Source organism: Tenrec ecaudatus, chromosome 2, assembly GCF_050624435.1.
Source record: "Tenrec ecaudatus isolate mTenEca1 chromosome 2, mTenEca1.hap1, whole genome shotgun sequence".
Lineage (NCBI taxonomy): Eukaryota > Metazoa > Chordata > Mammalia > Afrosoricida > Tenrecidae > Tenrec > Tenrec ecaudatus.
This window is the reverse complement of record NC_134531.1, coordinates 197,810,133-197,828,648: the sequence shown is the minus strand read 5'-3', so window position 1 is coordinate 197,828,648 and position 18,516 is coordinate 197,810,133. Positions and strand designations below refer to the sequence as shown.

The 18,516-nt window shown below is 38.7% G+C and overlaps 1 protein-coding gene across 1 annotated transcript; it reads left to right on the top strand.

Annotated features, from left to right (window-relative positions):
• The first annotated feature begins 15,726 nt into the window (after positions 1 to 15,726).
• Positions 15,727 to 16,659, top strand: LOC142440327 (olfactory receptor 2M2-like). The gene has a single exon (XM_075542795.1). It carries the CDS (start codon positions 15,727 to 15,729, stop codon positions 16,657 to 16,659), a length of 933 nt encoding a protein of 310 aa, XP_075398910.1.
• Positions 16,660 to 18,516: the final 1,857 nt, after the last annotated feature.

Below are 18,516 nucleotides of genomic sequence, written 5' to 3'. Positions count from 1 at the left end.
AAGGACTATGTACTGATCTGATCAGAGATGAAATTAGGAAATTTCTAGAAATCAACAAGCATCTTTGGGAAGAAACAAGCCAGTCAGGGTGTGATGTAGCAACAATGAAAAATACAAGTTTATTGTAGTTCCTAAATACTTTTCTCCCATCCCCCACCCCCCCACTATCATGATCTCAATTCTATCTTACAAATCTGGCTAGACCAGAGGATGTACACTGGTACAGATAGGAACTGGAAACACAGGGAATCCAGGGTGGATGATCCCTTCAGGACCAGTGGTGTGAGTGGCGATACTGGAAAGTTGAAGGGAGCGTGGATTGGAAAGGTGAAACCGATTACAAAGATTTACATGTGATCTCCTCCCTGGGGGACAGAAAACAGAAAAGTGGGTAAAAAGAGACACCAGACAGGGAAAGATATAATACAATAATAATTTATAAATTATCAAGGATTCATGGAGTGGGGAGCAGGGAGAGAGAGGAAAAATGAGCTGATGCCAGGGACTTAGGTGGAGAGCAAATGTTTCGAGATTGATGAGGGCAATGAATGTACAAATGTGCTTTACACAATTGATGTATGTATGGATTGTGATAAGAGTAGTATGAGCCCCTAATAAAATGATTTAAAAAAAGAAATAAACAAAAATGAGAACACATGTAACAAAACTTATTGGACACAGCAAAGGCGGTTATGAGAGAAAGTTTCATAGCAATACATGAACGTATAAAAAAGGAAGCGAGACTTATGATTGATATGCTGGCACAAAATTTACAACAACTAGAACAGAGTCAGCAGAACAATCCAACTAATAGCAAAAGAAATAAAAAATAAAGTAGGGCTGAGATTCTGGAGAGGGAAAATAATACAATTATGGAAAGAATACCACTAAAAGTTGGTTCTTCGGAAGGATAAACTGAATCGACAGACTTCTGGCAAACTTAACTAAAGAAAGGAAAAAACAAATTTCAATAGCAAATTTCAATAGACGAGGGATGAAAGAGGGGACATTACAATGGACCCTAGTGAAGTCAAAAGGATAATTACACAGTACAATGAAGGACTGTACTCCAAAGAATTAAAATACTTGGAAAACATAGACAAATTCTTGGAAAAACAATCCCTCCCTAGACTATCCCTGATGTAAGTCAAGAATCTCAACAGACCCTTATCAATAGATAAAATAGACAAGGTTATCAAGCATTACCAACAAAAAAAAAACCCCTGGACCAGATGGCTTTACAGGAGAATTCTATCAAGCATTCAGGGAAGACCTGACACCAATCTTACACAAGTTCTTCCAAAACATAGAAAAAGATGTCTAACTCCCAAATTCTTTCTCTGAAGCTAGTATGACTCTGATACCTAAACCGGGCAAGGATCCCACAGGAATCAAGAACCACAGACCAATTTGCCTAATGAACATCAATTCAAAAATTCTTAACAAAATAATGGGCAACAGAATGCAAAAGCATCTAGAACAAATAATTCAACACAACCGAGTGGGATTCATGCCAGGGATACAGGGATGGTTCAGCACACAAAAGACTATTGTATTATTAGCCACATTGAAATGAAAAATTATAAGAACAACATGATAATATCAATAGATGTGGACAAAGCATTTGACAACATCCAACACCAATTCCTGTTTAAGATATTAAAAACGATAGGAATGGAATGGAAATTCCTCCATGTAAAGCACACTATATATGAAAAACCAGGGGCCAATGTGGTAGTCAACGGGGAAAAGACGAGATCAATTCTTCTGAAAAGGGAGACTAGACAAGGATGTCTCTTGCCCCACTCCTACTTAACATCGTACTGGAGGTCCTAGCAACCAGTATAAGGCAAAGAAAAGACATCAAAAGTATTGTCTGGGGAAGGAAGAAGTGAAACTATCGCTATCTGCAGATGATATGATTTTATATATGGAAAATCCTAAAAGTTCCATGAGAGGAGGATTGGAAGCAATAGAGGAATATGGTAGAGTGGCAGGTTACAAGATCAACAAACAGAAGTCTATCAGACTACTATACACATTGGACAAGGCCAGAAAAAAGGGATAAAAAAAGTGGTACCCTTCACAATAGCCAAACACAAATAGAAATATCTAGCGATATACCTGACTGAAAAAAAGCAAAATATCTGTACGAGAAAAACTACAAAACACTATTAAAAGAAACCAAAGTTGACCTCAATAAATGCTTGTGGATAGAAAGACTCAATGGAGTAAAGATGTCAGTTCTACCCAAGTCACTACATAAGTTCAGTGCTATCACTATCCAAATACCATGATCTTTCTTCAAAGAATTGGAAAACCAGATTACAAACTTCATATGGAGAAGGAAGAAACTGAGAATTAGCAGAGAACTCCTCAAGAAGAAGGACAAAGTTGGAGGGCTTGCTTTACCTGACTTTAGCACCTACTACACAGCCACAATAGTCAAAACAGCATAGTACTGGTATATGATAGATATTCAGACCAATGGAAAAGGATTGAAATCCCACAAATAAAATCATCAGCATGCAGACAACTGATGTTTGATAAGGGCCCCAAAATATCAAACGCCTTCTTCAATACGTGGAAAAACGGATACATATCTGCAGAAAAATGAAGCGAGACCCTTACCTTACTCCATGCACAAGAATCAACTCAAGGTCGATCACAGACCTACAGGTAAAACCCCAAACTATTAGGACTATCAATGAAGGAATTGGAACAAATTTGAGAACTTTTACTCAGGGATTACATAGACTGTCAGAAATAGGGAAGGACAGACGCACAGAGGAGTCACAAATTGACAAGTGGGATACACGAAAGACAAAACACTTGTGTACATCAAAAGGATTCGCCAAGAGAATAATAGAAGAGATCACAGACTGGGAAAACATCTTTAGCAATGACACATCAGACAAAGGCCTAATTACTAAAATCTACGTTATTCTGCTTACTTACCACAAGAAAGAAACAATGGTCTACTGAGGAGGTGGGCAAAGGACTAGAACAGAATTTTCTCAAGGGCAGAAATCCAACTGGCCAATAAATATATGAAAAATGTTCCAGATCTCTAGTCATAAGAGAAATGCAAATTAAAACAACTATGAGATACTACCTTACACCCTCAAAGACAGCCCATTTCAAAAAATCAGAAAGTAACATGTGTTAGAAGGGCTGTGAACAGATATGAATTCTTGTCCACTGCTGATGAACCTGTAGGTATGTACAACTACTATGGAAATCAATTTGGCGATATCTAAAACAGATGGAAATTGAGCTACCATATGATCCAACAATCCCCCTACTGGGCATATACTCAGAAGAGGCAAGAAACAAGCCATGGACAGACATTTGTGCTCCAATGTTCATTGAGGCATAGTTCACAATTGCAAGGAGTTGAAAACAACCCAAATTTCCATCAACAGATGAATGGATTAAAAAACTGTGATACATACATACAATGAAGTACTGCGCCTCACTAAAAAAGCAGTGATGAATGCTTGAAGCACATCACCACATGGGAAGAACTGGAGGAAATTATGCTAAGCAAAGTAAATCAAGCACAAAAGGATAAGTACAACATGAATCTGTTGAGGTAAGCTAAACAAATCCCAAGAGGCATAGGGAAGAAGCTACTGCATACATACATTCCTGGGGTGAGGTCCAGGTCATATGGCAGGGACCAGACTAAACCCAGGGATACATATGGTACCCAACTAACAAGGAAGGGAGAAAAAGAAGACATGGTTAGCTAGGGGAACAGGGCACTGACCCATCCAAGGGAAGGGTGTTTTTTATAACTTCACAGGGAAACAGGGACCAGACTTCAACATGGTGCTCCAAGACAAGAATGCAACACACTGGCACGAAGTAGGGAAACAATAGAGAGGCCTGAGCGGCTGGTCCCTTTACCAACTAAATGGACAGTCCACCCTCCCCCCAGAAGAATTCATTTCAGAGGACAGCACTGAAACTACAGCTCAAGGAGAGGGACATGTCTGATCAGAGCACACGGGAGCAAACGAGGCAGGAGGAACAAAGAGTGAAGCACACTGTGGCCCACCAAGCCCCAAGGACAATATTTCTGTTCAGAGCAGCCAATGCACAGAGAGGAGCATGGGGCTGGACCTGCCACGTGACATAACATTCCTCAGTGACCCATAGCACCATGGGGGACAAAACTGGAGACACATGGCAGGAATTATGCCCACCCTGACTCCACCATACCAAGGCGAGACACTGTGGGCATGCAACAGAACAGCAAGGGGAGCAGAGCAAAGAAGTCCAAAATTTTTGGAGAACACCAAAAATGACTCTGGGGCAGGGCTTGGCACCCCATCAGACTCCACTGGAAAAAACTCCTAAAGGACAAGAGGGACAAAAAAATAGACCTTGAACTATTTATAGACTTTTTTGTTGTTGTTACCTTTTTGTTGTTGCTGTAGCTATTGTTTTATTCTCTATTGCCACTCGGGCTTGTGTTTGTGCATGTTGTTATCACTGCATGTCTATCTGGATGGGGTAGGTGGGATAAACATGCCAGAAGAGAGAACAATAGGATGACAGTTCAGGGGGTACATGGGAGAGGGGTTGGTGGGGGAAAGGAAGTGGGTGTTAACAAACCCAGGGACAAGGGAACAACAAATGGCCAAAATCGATCACAAGGAGGGTGTTGGAGGTCTGGTAGGGATTGATCAAGAGCAATGTAACCGAGAGGAATTCCTGAAACCTAAATGAAGACTGAACATGATAGTGGGACAAGAGGAAAGTTACAGGAAATAGAGGAAAGAGCTAGGAGGCAAAGGGAATTTATAGAGATCTAAATACAGGCATATATACATGTAAATATTTTATATATGATGGGGAAATAGATCTATGTACATATATTTATAGGTTTAGTATTAAGGAAGCAGGTAGACATTGGGCCTCTACTCAAGTACTCCCTGAAAACAAGAACACGTTGTTCTAATAATCTGGCACTCTGAGATGCTCACCTTCCCGACATGATCACTGAAGACAAAGTGGGGTGCAAAACCAAATGTGGTGAAGAAAGCTGATGGTTCCCGGCTATTAAAAGATGTAGTGTTTGGGGTCTTAAAGGCTTGAAGATAAACAAGCAGCATCTAGCTGAGAAACAAGAAAGCCCATATGGAAGCAGCACACCAGCCTGTGTGATCATGAGGTGTTGATGGGATCAGGTATCAGACATCAAAGACCCAGAGCAAAAAAGCATAATGTGAATGAGGGGGAGGAGTGGGGACCCAAAGCCAATCTGTAAGCAATTAGACATCCCCTTACAAAAGAGTCACCGGGAGAAGATGGGCCAGTCCGGGTGCAGTATAGCACCGATGAAACATACAGCTTCCCTCTGGTTCTTTAATGCTGCCTCTCCCCCACTGTCATGACCCTGATCCTACCTTACAAATCTGGCTAGACTAGAACATATACGTGGGTACAGATAAGAGCTAGAAGCACACAGAATGTAGGACAGATACAGTCCTTGGGACCAATATTTAGGGTAGCCATACCAGGAGGGGAAGGGGAAGGTGGGGGGAAAAGGAGCAACCGATCACAATGACCTACCTAAAACTCCCACCCAGGGTGATGCACAACAGACAAGGGAGGAAAGGAGACATATGACAGTGCAAAATATGAAAAATAATAATAATTTATAAATTATCAAGGGTTTATGAGGGAGGGAGGGGGGAAATGAGGAGTTGATTGATAACAAGGGCTCAAGTACAAAGAAAATGCTTTGAAAACAATGATGGCAACATATGTGCAAATGTGCTTGAGACAATAGATGTATGTATGGATTGTGATGACCTGTGCGAGACCCCAATAAAATGATAAAACAAAAAGCCAAACAAACCAAAAATACAGAAATATTTGGAAACCAGATCAGGTCCAGCCTGCATCATAGGGGGAATCTACTGACAAAGTTTTCACTCTTCAAGTCAGATTTATGCCTTTGATATTTTATATTCCTTTTTCCCGACCCCTTTCCTCTCATGCTTCAATTTTAGAAAGGGTAAGTTCTCTGTAGGTTTATTTCTCACGTAGTTGCACAAATGAATCTTGGTTTCCCACTGTAATCTATCACCTTTTGCACACTGGAGTCTCACAGGTTAGGCTCTGATACTGATCCCTCCTTTAACTCTGGATTATATGGATCCCAATCTTTTGGAGACTCATGGAACAAAGTTATATTAAAATGTTAGAAAAGAAAAATAATTTGATAATTAATTCTCATTCTTTTATGAAATGTATGTAACATATTCATTCTCAAGTATGGAATTATTCTCAAGTAATTTTTAAAAATGAATTATCCCAAAGTCATATATAATTTACAAAAAGTTAAATGCACTTGTTTGATATGTACAAATGGGTGGTAACTGATGAATATCTATTTGCCTATCATCTCCATCAAGCTATGAAGCAGTCATATCACCACCCCATCCTCCCTTAGTAAAATTCTTCATAAAATTTATAGCCTACGCTGAATCCAAACTATAATTTCTACTCCAGTATATTTGTTTTATTCTGAAATGTAATGTAAATAGATTCATAAGGTAGGTATTTTTGTGCTTGTGCCTAATGTCTTTCCTTTAGCTTGCTGTGTTTGGAGAACAGTTTGCGTGAACTACTGTCAATAATTAATTCATCCTGTATTTCTGAGTAATTTTATATTTTACTCATACTTTATTTATGAATCACCTGATAATGGATATGTGGATTGTATATAGCATGGAGCTTATGAATAAAGATGATCTGAATATTCTTATATAGAACAAAGGTTATATTGCTGATGTTAGATGGAACAGAGAATACCAAAAAGATGTTTTCATGTGTTTTATTGACTATTCAAAGGCATTCAACTACATGGATCATAACAACTATGGATAACTTTGAGAAGGATCAGAATTCCAGAATACTTCATTATGCTTATATAAAACTTGTACTTGTATCAAGATGGAATTATGGGAACAGAACAAAGGAATACTGCATGGCTTAAAATCAGGAAATTGCGCAGCAGAGTTGTGTCTTCTCATCATGCTTATTGAATCTGTTTGCTGAGCAAATAATAAGAATGTGGCCTCAGGATTAGAGGAAACCGTATTAATACCTGTGCTATGCAGATGACACTAACTGGCCTGCTGAAAATGAAGAGAACTTGAAGCACTTGCTGATGAACACCAAGAATTGCAGTCTTTAGTCTGGATTAACATTCAATGTGAAGACGACCAAAATCCTTATAACTGGATCAATAGGTAACATCACGATAAACAGAGAAAAGGTTAAAGTTTTTTCAGGTTGAAGGTTAAGGATTTTGTCTTGCTTGGATCCATAATCAGTGCTCATGGAAGCAGCAGTCAAGAGATAAAAGACGTATTGCATTGGGTAAATCTGGTGCACAAGACCTCTTTAGAATATTGAAAAGCAAGGATGTTACTTTCAGGATTAAGGTGTGCCTGACCCAAGCCTTGGTATTTTCAATTGCCTCTTTTGCATGTGAAAATAGGACATTGAATAAGGAAGACCAAAGATTAGTCAATGCATTTGAATTGTGATGCTGTGGAAGTATATTGAAAATACCTTGGATGGCCAAAAGGACAAATAAATTTGTGTTGGAAGATGTATGGCCAGAATGTTCCTTAGAGGCAAGGGTGGGGAGACTTTGTCTTACCTACGTTGCACATATTGTCAGAAGACACCAGTCTCTGGAGAAGGACATTATTTTGGAAAAGTGGAGTGCAAAGGAAACAGGACCAGATAATGTTTTGTTCTGTTGTGCATAGATTGTTATGGCTTAGAACCAACTTGATAGCACCTAACAACAACAATAACAATAACACTGTTTCTATCTCTGATCTTTCCTGGTATTCAATCTTCTTAACTCAAAAAGTGTTCCTACATTTTAGGAAAAAAGTATGTTCCTTGTAAAATAAAAATTCCCAAATTGTCTTGTGGCACATGTTAATGATTTATTTTCCATTGCTAATGAGGGAACTCCACCATCCAGGAATGCATCTTTTCACCACACTTATTTAATCTGTATGGTGAGCAAATAAAAATTTTGATGTTAGACTATATGAAGAACTCAGAATCAGGACTGAAGGACTATTTATTAACCAACTGATATGCACAGGGCACAATCTTGAGTGCTAAAATGAGAATCTGAAACACTGACTAATGAAAATCTAAGATTGCAGTCTACAGTATGTATTACAACTCAATGTAAAGAAAGCAAAAATCCCTGCAATTGGACCAACAGACAACAATGGAGAAAAACATTGAAGTTGTCAAGGATTTTTGCTAGGACCCACAATACTCACTGAAGCAGCAGCCATGAAATCAAATTGGATAAATCTGTGGCATAGACATTGGGCCTCCACTCAAGTACTCCTTCCATGCAAGAACACTTTGTACTATTAAACTGGCATTCCATGATGCTCACATTCCCAACAAGATCGCTGAAGACAAATGGGTGCATTAGCAAATATGGTGAAGAAAGCTTTAGGTGCTCAACTCTCAGAAGGTATAGTGTCTGGGGTCTTAAAGGCTTGAAGATAAACAAGTGGCCATCTAGCTCAGAAGCAACAAAGCCCACATGGAAGAAGCACACTAGTCTGTGTGATTACCAGGTATTGACAGGATCAGGTATCAGGCATCGAAGAACAAAACAATCATATCATTGTGAATGAGAGGGAGTGCAGAGTGGGATCCCAAAGCCCATCTGTAGACAACTGGACATCCCCTTACAGAAGGGTTGTGGGGAACTGCTGAGCTACTCAGAGTGCAGTGTAGCAATGATGAAACATACAACTTTCCTCCAGTTCTTAAGTGTTTCCCCTCCCCCCACACTTTCATGATCCCAATTCTGCCTTACAAATCCGGGTAGACCATAGGATGCTATTGTTACAGGTAGGAACTGGAAACACAGGGAATCCAGGACAGATGAACCCCTCAGGACCAGTGGTGAGAGTGGCGATACTTGGGGGGTGGAGGGAAGATGGGATCGAAGGGGGAACCAATTACAAGGATCTACATATAATCTCCTCCATGGGGGACAGACAACAGAAAAGTGAGTTAAAGGAGACATTGGACAGTGTAAAACATGCCAAATAATAATAATTTATAAAGTATCAAGGGTTTTTGAGGGAGCAGTGCGGGGAGAGAGGGGAAAAATGAGGAGCTGATACCAAGGGTTCAAGTAGAAAAAAAAATGTTTTGAGAATGATGAGGGCAACAAATGTACAAATGTGCTTGACACCATGGATGGATGGATGGATGGATTGTGATAAGAGTTGTGCAAGCTGCCAATATAATGATTTTTAAAACAAAAAATAAAAAAATAAAAAGTTATGTATATAATGTTAAAGAGCAAAGAAGTCACTTTGAGGACTAATATGCACCTGACCCAAAACACAGTGTTTTCAATTTTCTCATGTGCACAATAAAGTTGGACAATGAATAAGGAAGACCACAGAATTATTGATGCATTTGAACTATGGTATTGGTGAAGAATATAGTGAGTCCCATGGACAGTCAGAAGAACAAGTAAGAGCTGTCTTGGAAGAAGTCCACCAAGAATATTCCGTAGAATCAATGATGGCAAGACATAATCTCACATAATTTGGACTTGTTATCAGGAGAGATTAGTCTTGGGAAAAGGGCATCATACTTGTTGAAGTAGAGGGTCAGTGAAAACGGGGAGTTACTGGATGAGATGAATCGACACAGTGGCTACAATCGGCTCAGCTATATCCATAGTTGTGAGGATGGCACAGGACTGAATAGTGTTTCTTTATGTTGCTTTAGTCAGAACAGGTTCCAGGGTACTTAACAACAACAGCAACAACAACAACAATGATAGCAATAGAGGGAAAACTATTTGTGAAGTATTTTAAAATCAGGTATTTATCTATCCAATAGGAAAAGTCATGCTTGAGTAAGATTGCTAAATCAGGTTTATGATTAGTTAGTTTCCATAGAGCAAAAAAAAAAGACCTTACTAAACACTCCCAATGCTACCTTGTTATCAAGTTATAAAATCTTAACATTGTAAAAATTAGTGGTTATTCTATGTGCTTTCAAGCTATCAAATCTTTGTTCATTGTTGATTTGTGTCAATACATTTTTAATCTGGAATATAAAATGAGAATCAAGTAGACTTAATAGCATGCAAATATATGGAGAGAGAGAGAACATAATATATTGCCCTTTTGGAAATGTAGGGGGAAAATATCATATATTGGCTTATATTTTTTTCCCTCTATGTACTGGTTTAGGATTTTGTTGTGATACTTTCCATTGCTTTGTCCTGCCCATATATATACTAACTCATATCCATCTTACCCCTACATTTACTGTGTTGAAAATACCTTTAAAAAGTAGAAGGGACACTTGTTGGGAAATTTCTTAAAGGTGCAGGTTGTTGCATAAAATATTATGGTAAATGTGCAGGATGAAACATTGGTTACCATTTGTGTGGAATAATTGACTCAATGGCAGTGAGTATTATATGGGTGAAAGGGGTGATATAATAAAGCTAATTAGCTTCTCTGAGTATGTAATCAATGTACAAAAATGAGCCAAAACATAACTTATGAAGACACCTAAAATAGGCCCACTGGCCTTTTGAGAGGATTCATAGTAGCCAAAGGAAAGAAAACCAAATAATTGGAATATAGGCTACATTTCATTAGAAAAATATTTCATAGAAACCAACCCTAAAATTCCAGAGTTTGGGTAATTTAAATTTGAGGGAAACATGTTTCTGGCTTCTTTGTATGCATGTTTGGAGTAAGATTTCAGCCCTACCAGTGGAAAGGACTCTAACTCACGCTGTACAGTCTGTACTGCTGACGTAAACGCTGTACTCAGTCCTCCAATTATTTTATACAAAGACAACAGCTAGCCTCCCTATGGGGACGTAAATTTGTCTATTCCTTAAGTATAAAAAGGAGTCTTATCAGTGAAGTGGTTGAAGAGACCACCAACCACTTCATGGGAGACAGATGTGGCCATATGATTCTGTAAAAATTGACAACCGTGAAACCCCTCTGGAGAAGTTTCAGTCTGTCTGTCCCAGTTACATTAGAGATCAAGCAGTGAGGTTGCTGCTGCTGTCGTCACGTCGGCTCTGAGTCAGAGTGACCCACTGGACAACAGAATGGCACATGGCCAGTTCTGCCCATCCTCACAATTGTTCTGTTTGAGCCCACTGTGTCAGCCAGTGTGTCCACCCCGCTTGTCCAGGGCCCTCCTCTTTTCCACCGTGCCTCTACCAAGTGTGATAGCCTTCTTCAGGGACTATTTTCTCCTGATTACATGTCTAAAGCATCTGAGACAAAGTCTTGCCGTCCATACCTCTAAGGTACATTCTAGCTGTATTTCTTGCAAGAGAGATTTGTTTGTTCTTTTGGTAGTCCACGCTACTTTCAATGTTCTTCTCCAGAACCATAATTCAAATGCATCAAGTTGTGTTTGGTTTTCCTAATTGAATGCACAACTTTCACATGCACATGGGACAACTGAAAATTCTCCCTATAATCTATCTATTCCTTTAGTATTCATGAAGTACATTCTATATGTGTGTGTGTTTTTAATATGGACAAAGTTTCAACATCTTTCACTTAGAGTGCACTTAATTATAGGTACCGGTTTTTTGAGGCAGAGACACTTGAGCATACTTGCAATTATTGGTCTAATGATGATAATTTTCATCATGCATATAAAAAAACTTCAAAACAAACTCACTGCCATAGAGTCAATGCTGTCTTATAATGACCCTACAACGCAGTGTAGAATTGCCCCTGTGAGTTTCCATACTGTGACTGTAGGGCGTGGGGCATGGGGGTGGCATAGAAAGCACTGTCTTTCTCCCCAGGATCACAGCCCAAGGTGTGACCACTGACATCCGGGCTCCTTCCATCATACAGAATCTGTCTACATCATTTACGCTATCCCAACAAGTTGTGATCCCTCTTGAGCTTACGAAGATTTGAGGATTAAATGAGCTAGATAATATACAGAGAACATTGCAGAGTGCCAAGCACATAGAAAAGACTGTTCAAATGTTAGCTCTTATTTCATGTGTTGTTACCTCTGCCCTAGATTGAAAACATATTTGAAATAAACTATAAGCATCCTGTTAACGCATGCATTGATATTTGTGAGTGCACCCAACATTTAGACATAAATACATTCACCCCAAAGGAGCCCTGGTGGTGATGTCTGCAAAATGTTGGCCTGCTTGCTAACCAAACAATGATGGTTCAAATCCATCAAATGCTCCATCAATGAAAGAAGAGGCTATTTAGAATCTTGGAAACTCTATCTAGGGTCATTATGAGTTAAAATTGACTTGGTAATGGGTGAGTGGGCAAAATTCACTCCAACCTATAGAATCTGGTTGACCAAATGAGCCATCTCTTTAGAAACTATTAATTTCCAACCTTAGATTATCTTTGGAATTTAGGTGAAGACAATGGAAGGCAGATAGGTAGTTTTGATTTTTCTTTTGGTTATTATGGACCTAGCATACATCTAGCGGAGGTCTTAAAAGGGCATATCTGTGGTCATCTGGAATTTGGAGCTGAGATTATGTGGAATAATCCTGACTTTAGTAGCGTTGGGAATTTTGAATATCATTCTCATGGTTCAGTCCATAATTTGAAATAATAGCAACTCATCTTTATCTCATGCTGTACCTTTGAGGATTATGTGAGAAATAGTAGATGACAATATTTTTCATAAGCTGCAATTTCCCAAATAAATGCAATTACTCTTTCAATCTTAACGCAGAGCAACATGATTTTTAATTATTGAGCTTCTGCAACTCCCTCGTGCCTCTCATTCCGAGTAGAGTTGGGGGCAGACAGCCAGGACAATACCGCCCCAATGAGGGCTCTGAACGGCTTTCACAGTGACCTGTGGGAAAAGACCACATAGAAAGGATAGCAGATTCTTCTTGTCACTGCAGAGAACTGCAGACAAAGAAATGAATGCTCTTATTGGGTAGTTAAAGATCAAAATCAGAGAAAAGTTCTTGAACAACCTAACTGAGAATTTCTGAGTTTTCCTGTACAGATGGCAACAAGAAATTGTTGGCTTTGTCTACCTGACTGGATTATTCCAAGAAAATGGGTAACTTCAAAGAAATACCTAGGATTTTCACACAGTATAATCATAGATTCAAATGGAAAATTGAGGTAAGATGGAAAGCTATGGAGAATTTATTTTCCACGTGACTACCAGTTTTAGAGATTCAATTGTCCATCTCATGAGCATTTTCATATTAGTGAAGTCATAAGCTTAGTCTTTTGAGTAAGTATAGAAAAATATTTCATAAACAAATATGGTTTTATACAACATGTTTTGGTATCATTATGATTTGCCTGGTAAAATATACGATTTTGAACCAGAGAAAGAAATTGAACCTTCTTCTCCATTTTCCTGTTAATGACTTTAATAAGACATGATACATTGAAAGAAATGCCCTGGAAGTGATAGCATTTTGAACACTTACACACACACACAAGGACTTAGCTGTAAATTTTGGGCTCTGCTAATCATGTAATGCTTTCTAAAGAAAAAAATGCTCCATTCATCATCACTGGTTAGTTAGCAACAAGCCAGCAAATAACCAATATCCTTGCACTAATTGTAGTATTTTTTGTCTAAAGATGTTTTTCTCATAATCTGTCAAATATCAGAAAAATTAGAATTTTCCCTTACTCTGAACATGGAGACACCGTGTGTAAGGGAATTTGGGGTAATGGTGTTATAAATAAATAAATATAAAGAACAAGTACAACCAAATTTTAGTGGTTAACTAATAAAGGGAAGAAGAGAAAAATGGGAGAGTAGACAAGTTAATGGTTAAGGGAGGAAACAAAGAAGTTTGTAATGCTCCTTGGAGGTGAAATTTGTGTCTCTACATGGTTCGTAGATACAGGAGAATAAATGAGGAAGAGAGAAAGAATAAAGAAAGGAAGAGTTGCTTGATTTTGCTAATTGTTTGGAGATTTACAGCATATTGTCCCCACAACCTGCTTTTCTGTCTTTGTGTCCAACAATCACTCCACCTGAAACCTGTGTCTTTGACTCTTGTTATTCCCTGAGGTGATCAGTGTGTCGTGTTAGAGGACATTCTGTTAAATAATAGGCTGTAATTGATCAAACATTTTGCTGAGAGATGTCTTAATACTGAGGGGGTGTTGGGCCAGAGAGCACGAGGCCCTTCTATGGTGGACAGAAAGTATTTCACCAATGAGACAATGTTGGTAATGGGACAGGACTCAGGACGACTATCCTGCATGCTCGAACGAACTCAGTGGCCAGTGAACTTGGCAGAAGACACTAAAGATGTGCACACTGGCTTGTTCATTTCCTTTGTGTAGAGCTGCAAGCGGTGGAAGCACAATCTGAATCTATACATGACAACAAAACGATTCAGACTCAGAAAAGGAAAAGCCATAGAACAAACAGTCCTAGAACACTTTCAAATCAACTAGCCCCATAAAGTGCAACAATCGACTGGTTTTTCACGCGTTATTCATATTTCCCCCTATGTCAAGACTTCTTTTCTCTTGCTGGGTAAGTGGTATTGCATTGTATGCATGTATCTGCTACATTTTGTTGATCTATTCATCTGTTGATGGACATTTCTGTTATTTCCACCTTTTAGCTCACATGGAGTGATCCAATGAGTAGGTACAATTGTCTGTTTGATGCTTTGCTCTCATGTCTTTGCCTGGAAGTGAAATTACTGGGTTATATTTAGTCTATTTTTAGTTTCTTACAGAACAGTCGCAGTTTTCCACAACAGCTATGCTATTGTATATTCTCACCAACAGTGGATAAAGGTTTTAGTCACTACACTACATGTCTTTACCAACTTTTGCTGTTTTCTCTTTCGTTTCTCTAAAACTTATTCATGCTAATGAAAGTGTAATAATATCTCACTCTGGCTTTGATTTGTATCTCTCTGATGGTTAATGATATTGAACATCTAGTGTTTGGTGGTCATTTGAATGTGCTTTTTCATGAAATGTCTTTTCAAGTCCTTTGTCCATTTTGGATTCTGTTATTTGTCTTTTTTGTTTTCAGTGTTTATGTATATAATTTATATTTTGGTTAGTATATTTTTATCAGATAAAGGTATCTGAATATATTCTGTGACTCTTTACTTTATTACCTATTTTCAATCTCCCTCTGCTGGTCACACCAGCTTGCAACTCAACAGAAATGACTAATTTGCCTGACAATTCTAGAAGATAATTACCAAAAGCTCAGTCAGTGAAGACTTGGCTCTACCTCAAAGTATATTGATGACACGTATATTTACAGATTTTCTTTCCCGGCTTTAAGACTGAATTTGGGTATCTTTTTAATGGAGCCATTTAGAAAAGTTTTATTCTTGAATGAAATTTATAAACATGTAAATTGAAATACATTAATATTTAGAGTATGTTCAAGACAATAAGATCCAGTATATAGTACATATAACAAAGTTCCTGAAATTTTGTTCATATGAGAGCTATTAGCAAGGTAACCTGAATTAGTCATGAAATTGGCTAAAATTTTATCATTTTTATAGTTGTCACGGGAAGAGAAGGGAATTGTGAGAAATAGAGTTCAACAAAGCCTTGTGACTTCTCCGGCGTTTTATCTTTTTTTCATCTAGGGTTTATTTCTTGTAACTCACAAGGCAGTGACATGGAGAAAACAAATGACTCTTTGAACATGGAGTTCATCCTCTTGGGCCTCTTCCCTGGTGTGAAACACATCAACTTCCTTGTCTCTGCCATTCTTCTGATTTACATCGTGGCTCTCACTGCAAACTCCATCCTGATTCTCCTGATTTTTGCGGATTCTCGTCTCCACACACCCATGTACTTCCTGCTCAGCCAGCTGGCTCTCATGGACCTGACATTAATCTCTAGCACTGTACCCAAGATGGCGACGGACTTCTTCTCAGGAAAGAGGAACATCTCACGTGTGGCCTGTGGGACTCAGATCTTTTTCTTTCTGACGATGGGAATCGCTGAATGTATCCTAATCACCCTCATGTCCTATGATCGGTATGTCGCCATCTGCAACCCTCTGAGATATGCCCTCATCATGAACCACAGAGTCTGTCTGCAGATGGCTGCCTTCTCCTGGGCTGGGGGTGCCCTTACATCACTGGCACACATGGCTTATGCCCTGCATTTTCCCACTTGTGGTTCCAGAGAAATTTCCCATTTCCTCTGTGAGGTCATGGCCATCCTAAAGTTGGCCTGTGAGGATATCTCAGCCTATGAGAAAGCTGTGGTGGTGACAAGCACTGTGGTACTCCTCATTCCCTTGTCCCTCATCCTGTCCTCTTACGCTCTTATCTTCTTTGCTGTCCTCCGTATGAACTCCCCTGAGGGCAGGAACAAAGCCATGGCTACCTGCTCCTCCCACTTGACTGTTGTGAGCCTCTACTTTGGTCCAGCCATCCTGGTCTACATGAGGCCCAGCTCTTACCATAGTCCCAAACTTGATCACATTCTCTTTATGCTTGGTGCCATCCTCACTCCTATGATGAACCCCCTTATTTATAGCCTGAGAAACAAAGAGGTGAAACATGCTCTGAAAAAGGTGTTGGGATGCTACTTTACCTAGAAATAGATGAGATGTACAGTATAAATGACAACCACTAGGTTTATTTTGGTTTAAGTGAGCCTTGCTTAGGACTCAACGTGTCAATTCTGATCCTACCTTTCTTGAAATTGTAATGGAACTTCTGGCTTCATGGATCCAGCCCATATATGAGGGGTGACTTCAAAAATTTATGAAAAATTCCTTCATTCTTTAACTTCAGTTAACTTCATTTTCCCCCTAACTTTTTGAAACTCCCTTATATATTAAAACAGGCACAGCTGTGCTAATGCTTCACACTTCTTTGAAAGCCTTCACACATCTTTGAGACAGGTGCCCCTTCCTCTGATTTTGAGTCCTTGGAGTTAGGTGCTCATAGGTTGTTGGTGATTGTGCTGCTGATATTAGTGGATGTGTTGATGGTGATGGTGGTAATGATTTTGGTGAAGGTGGTGGTGATGGAGGTGGTAGTGATGGTGGAGGTAGTAGCGCGTGATGGTGATATTCTTATTGTTCATGATGTTTCACCAAGAATGGTAACTGAATCAACTCAGCTTTATTCACTCACAGAGCAGAATATGTATCAAGTTCACTCTTTGAAAGAGGTTCAACCACTGCTGTAAATTCAGAAATGTTTCAGCCTCCAAAAGATCCTTAAGTGAAGATAAAAACATAATTGGGTTCTTGATTTCCAATCATTAAAATGAAAGGGCAAAATCAACTTATCTTTAAGGTCTTTTATAAACCTAAATACATCTGAATTCAATTATTTAATTTTAAATATAGATAATAGTATTTAAAATTTGGTTTAAACCAAATTACTGTAAATTTGGTTTATAGTCCTCAGTACCAAAAGGAGCATGTATAGAGATTTACTTTTAGTTTAAGGCATTATTTTTAAGAATGCAAAATCATCTCAGATTTAATGGAAACAAACAGCTAAGCCACTAGATTAATGTGAGTAGCATTTTTTGTTATGGAATTTTTGTTCCCTTTTCTCTGTAATTTCCAGGAGTGAAATTTACACTTCACTGGAAAGGAAACTGGAGTTAAGAAAGCTGCATGTATAAATTTGAAAATATTACTGTGTTGACTTCTGATAGTACGAAAATATAAGACCTGCAGTGGGACCCAAGGAACTCAGTAAAATGAACAAAATAACTTTCCTGGCATTTAGTCAATTCTCACTCATGCCCTGGTACCACTGCCCCTGTGGGTTTCCAACAGTATAACTCTCAGTGAGTCTCTCTCCCATGGAGCTCCTCGTGGTTTTGAATTGCAGACATTGTGACTCAAATCCCAATGGGTCACCACTCTGCCAATTGGGCTCCTCTTTACTCCTAAATTACTATTTAATCCATCACATTTCAATTGTCTCGGATGCTTGATTGGATTTGCAAACTGGAATAGTATTTAAAAGTCAGAGATAGACACTAGATTAATTAATGTAACTGGATAAGAGGTAGACAATAAAAAGGACTAGGCAATAGAAGATGTATGAGTTATACGAAAATCCCTGAACAGAAAGATGAATTATTTTTGATTAATTGAAGATTACATGGAAGAACTATTTTTATTTATAAGATGGAAAAGTAAAATGTTTTAAGATGTTCTTCAAATGTCAGTAATTAAGGTGAATCACCTGTGCAAGGAAGAAATGTGTTAAACCAGAGTTATTGTTGAAAGAGCTGGGGGTGGGTTATATCTCAAGAGTCCTTGACAATGATCGAGTGGATAAATGCAAAGACATGTAATTTATTTCAGAAGCATTTACTCATGTATCAGCTGTCCAGCTTGAGCTTTCTGTTGGTGATAATAAAGCTGAATTCTGTGTACTCCAGTTCCTCCCCCCAAATATATTATTCTATTAACACTAAATAT

Coding starts and splice junctions, on each gene's coding strand:
- LOC142440327 (XM_075542795.1), top strand. CDS start 15,727: ATGGAGAAAACAAATGACTCTTTGAACATGGAGTTCATCCTCTTGGGC.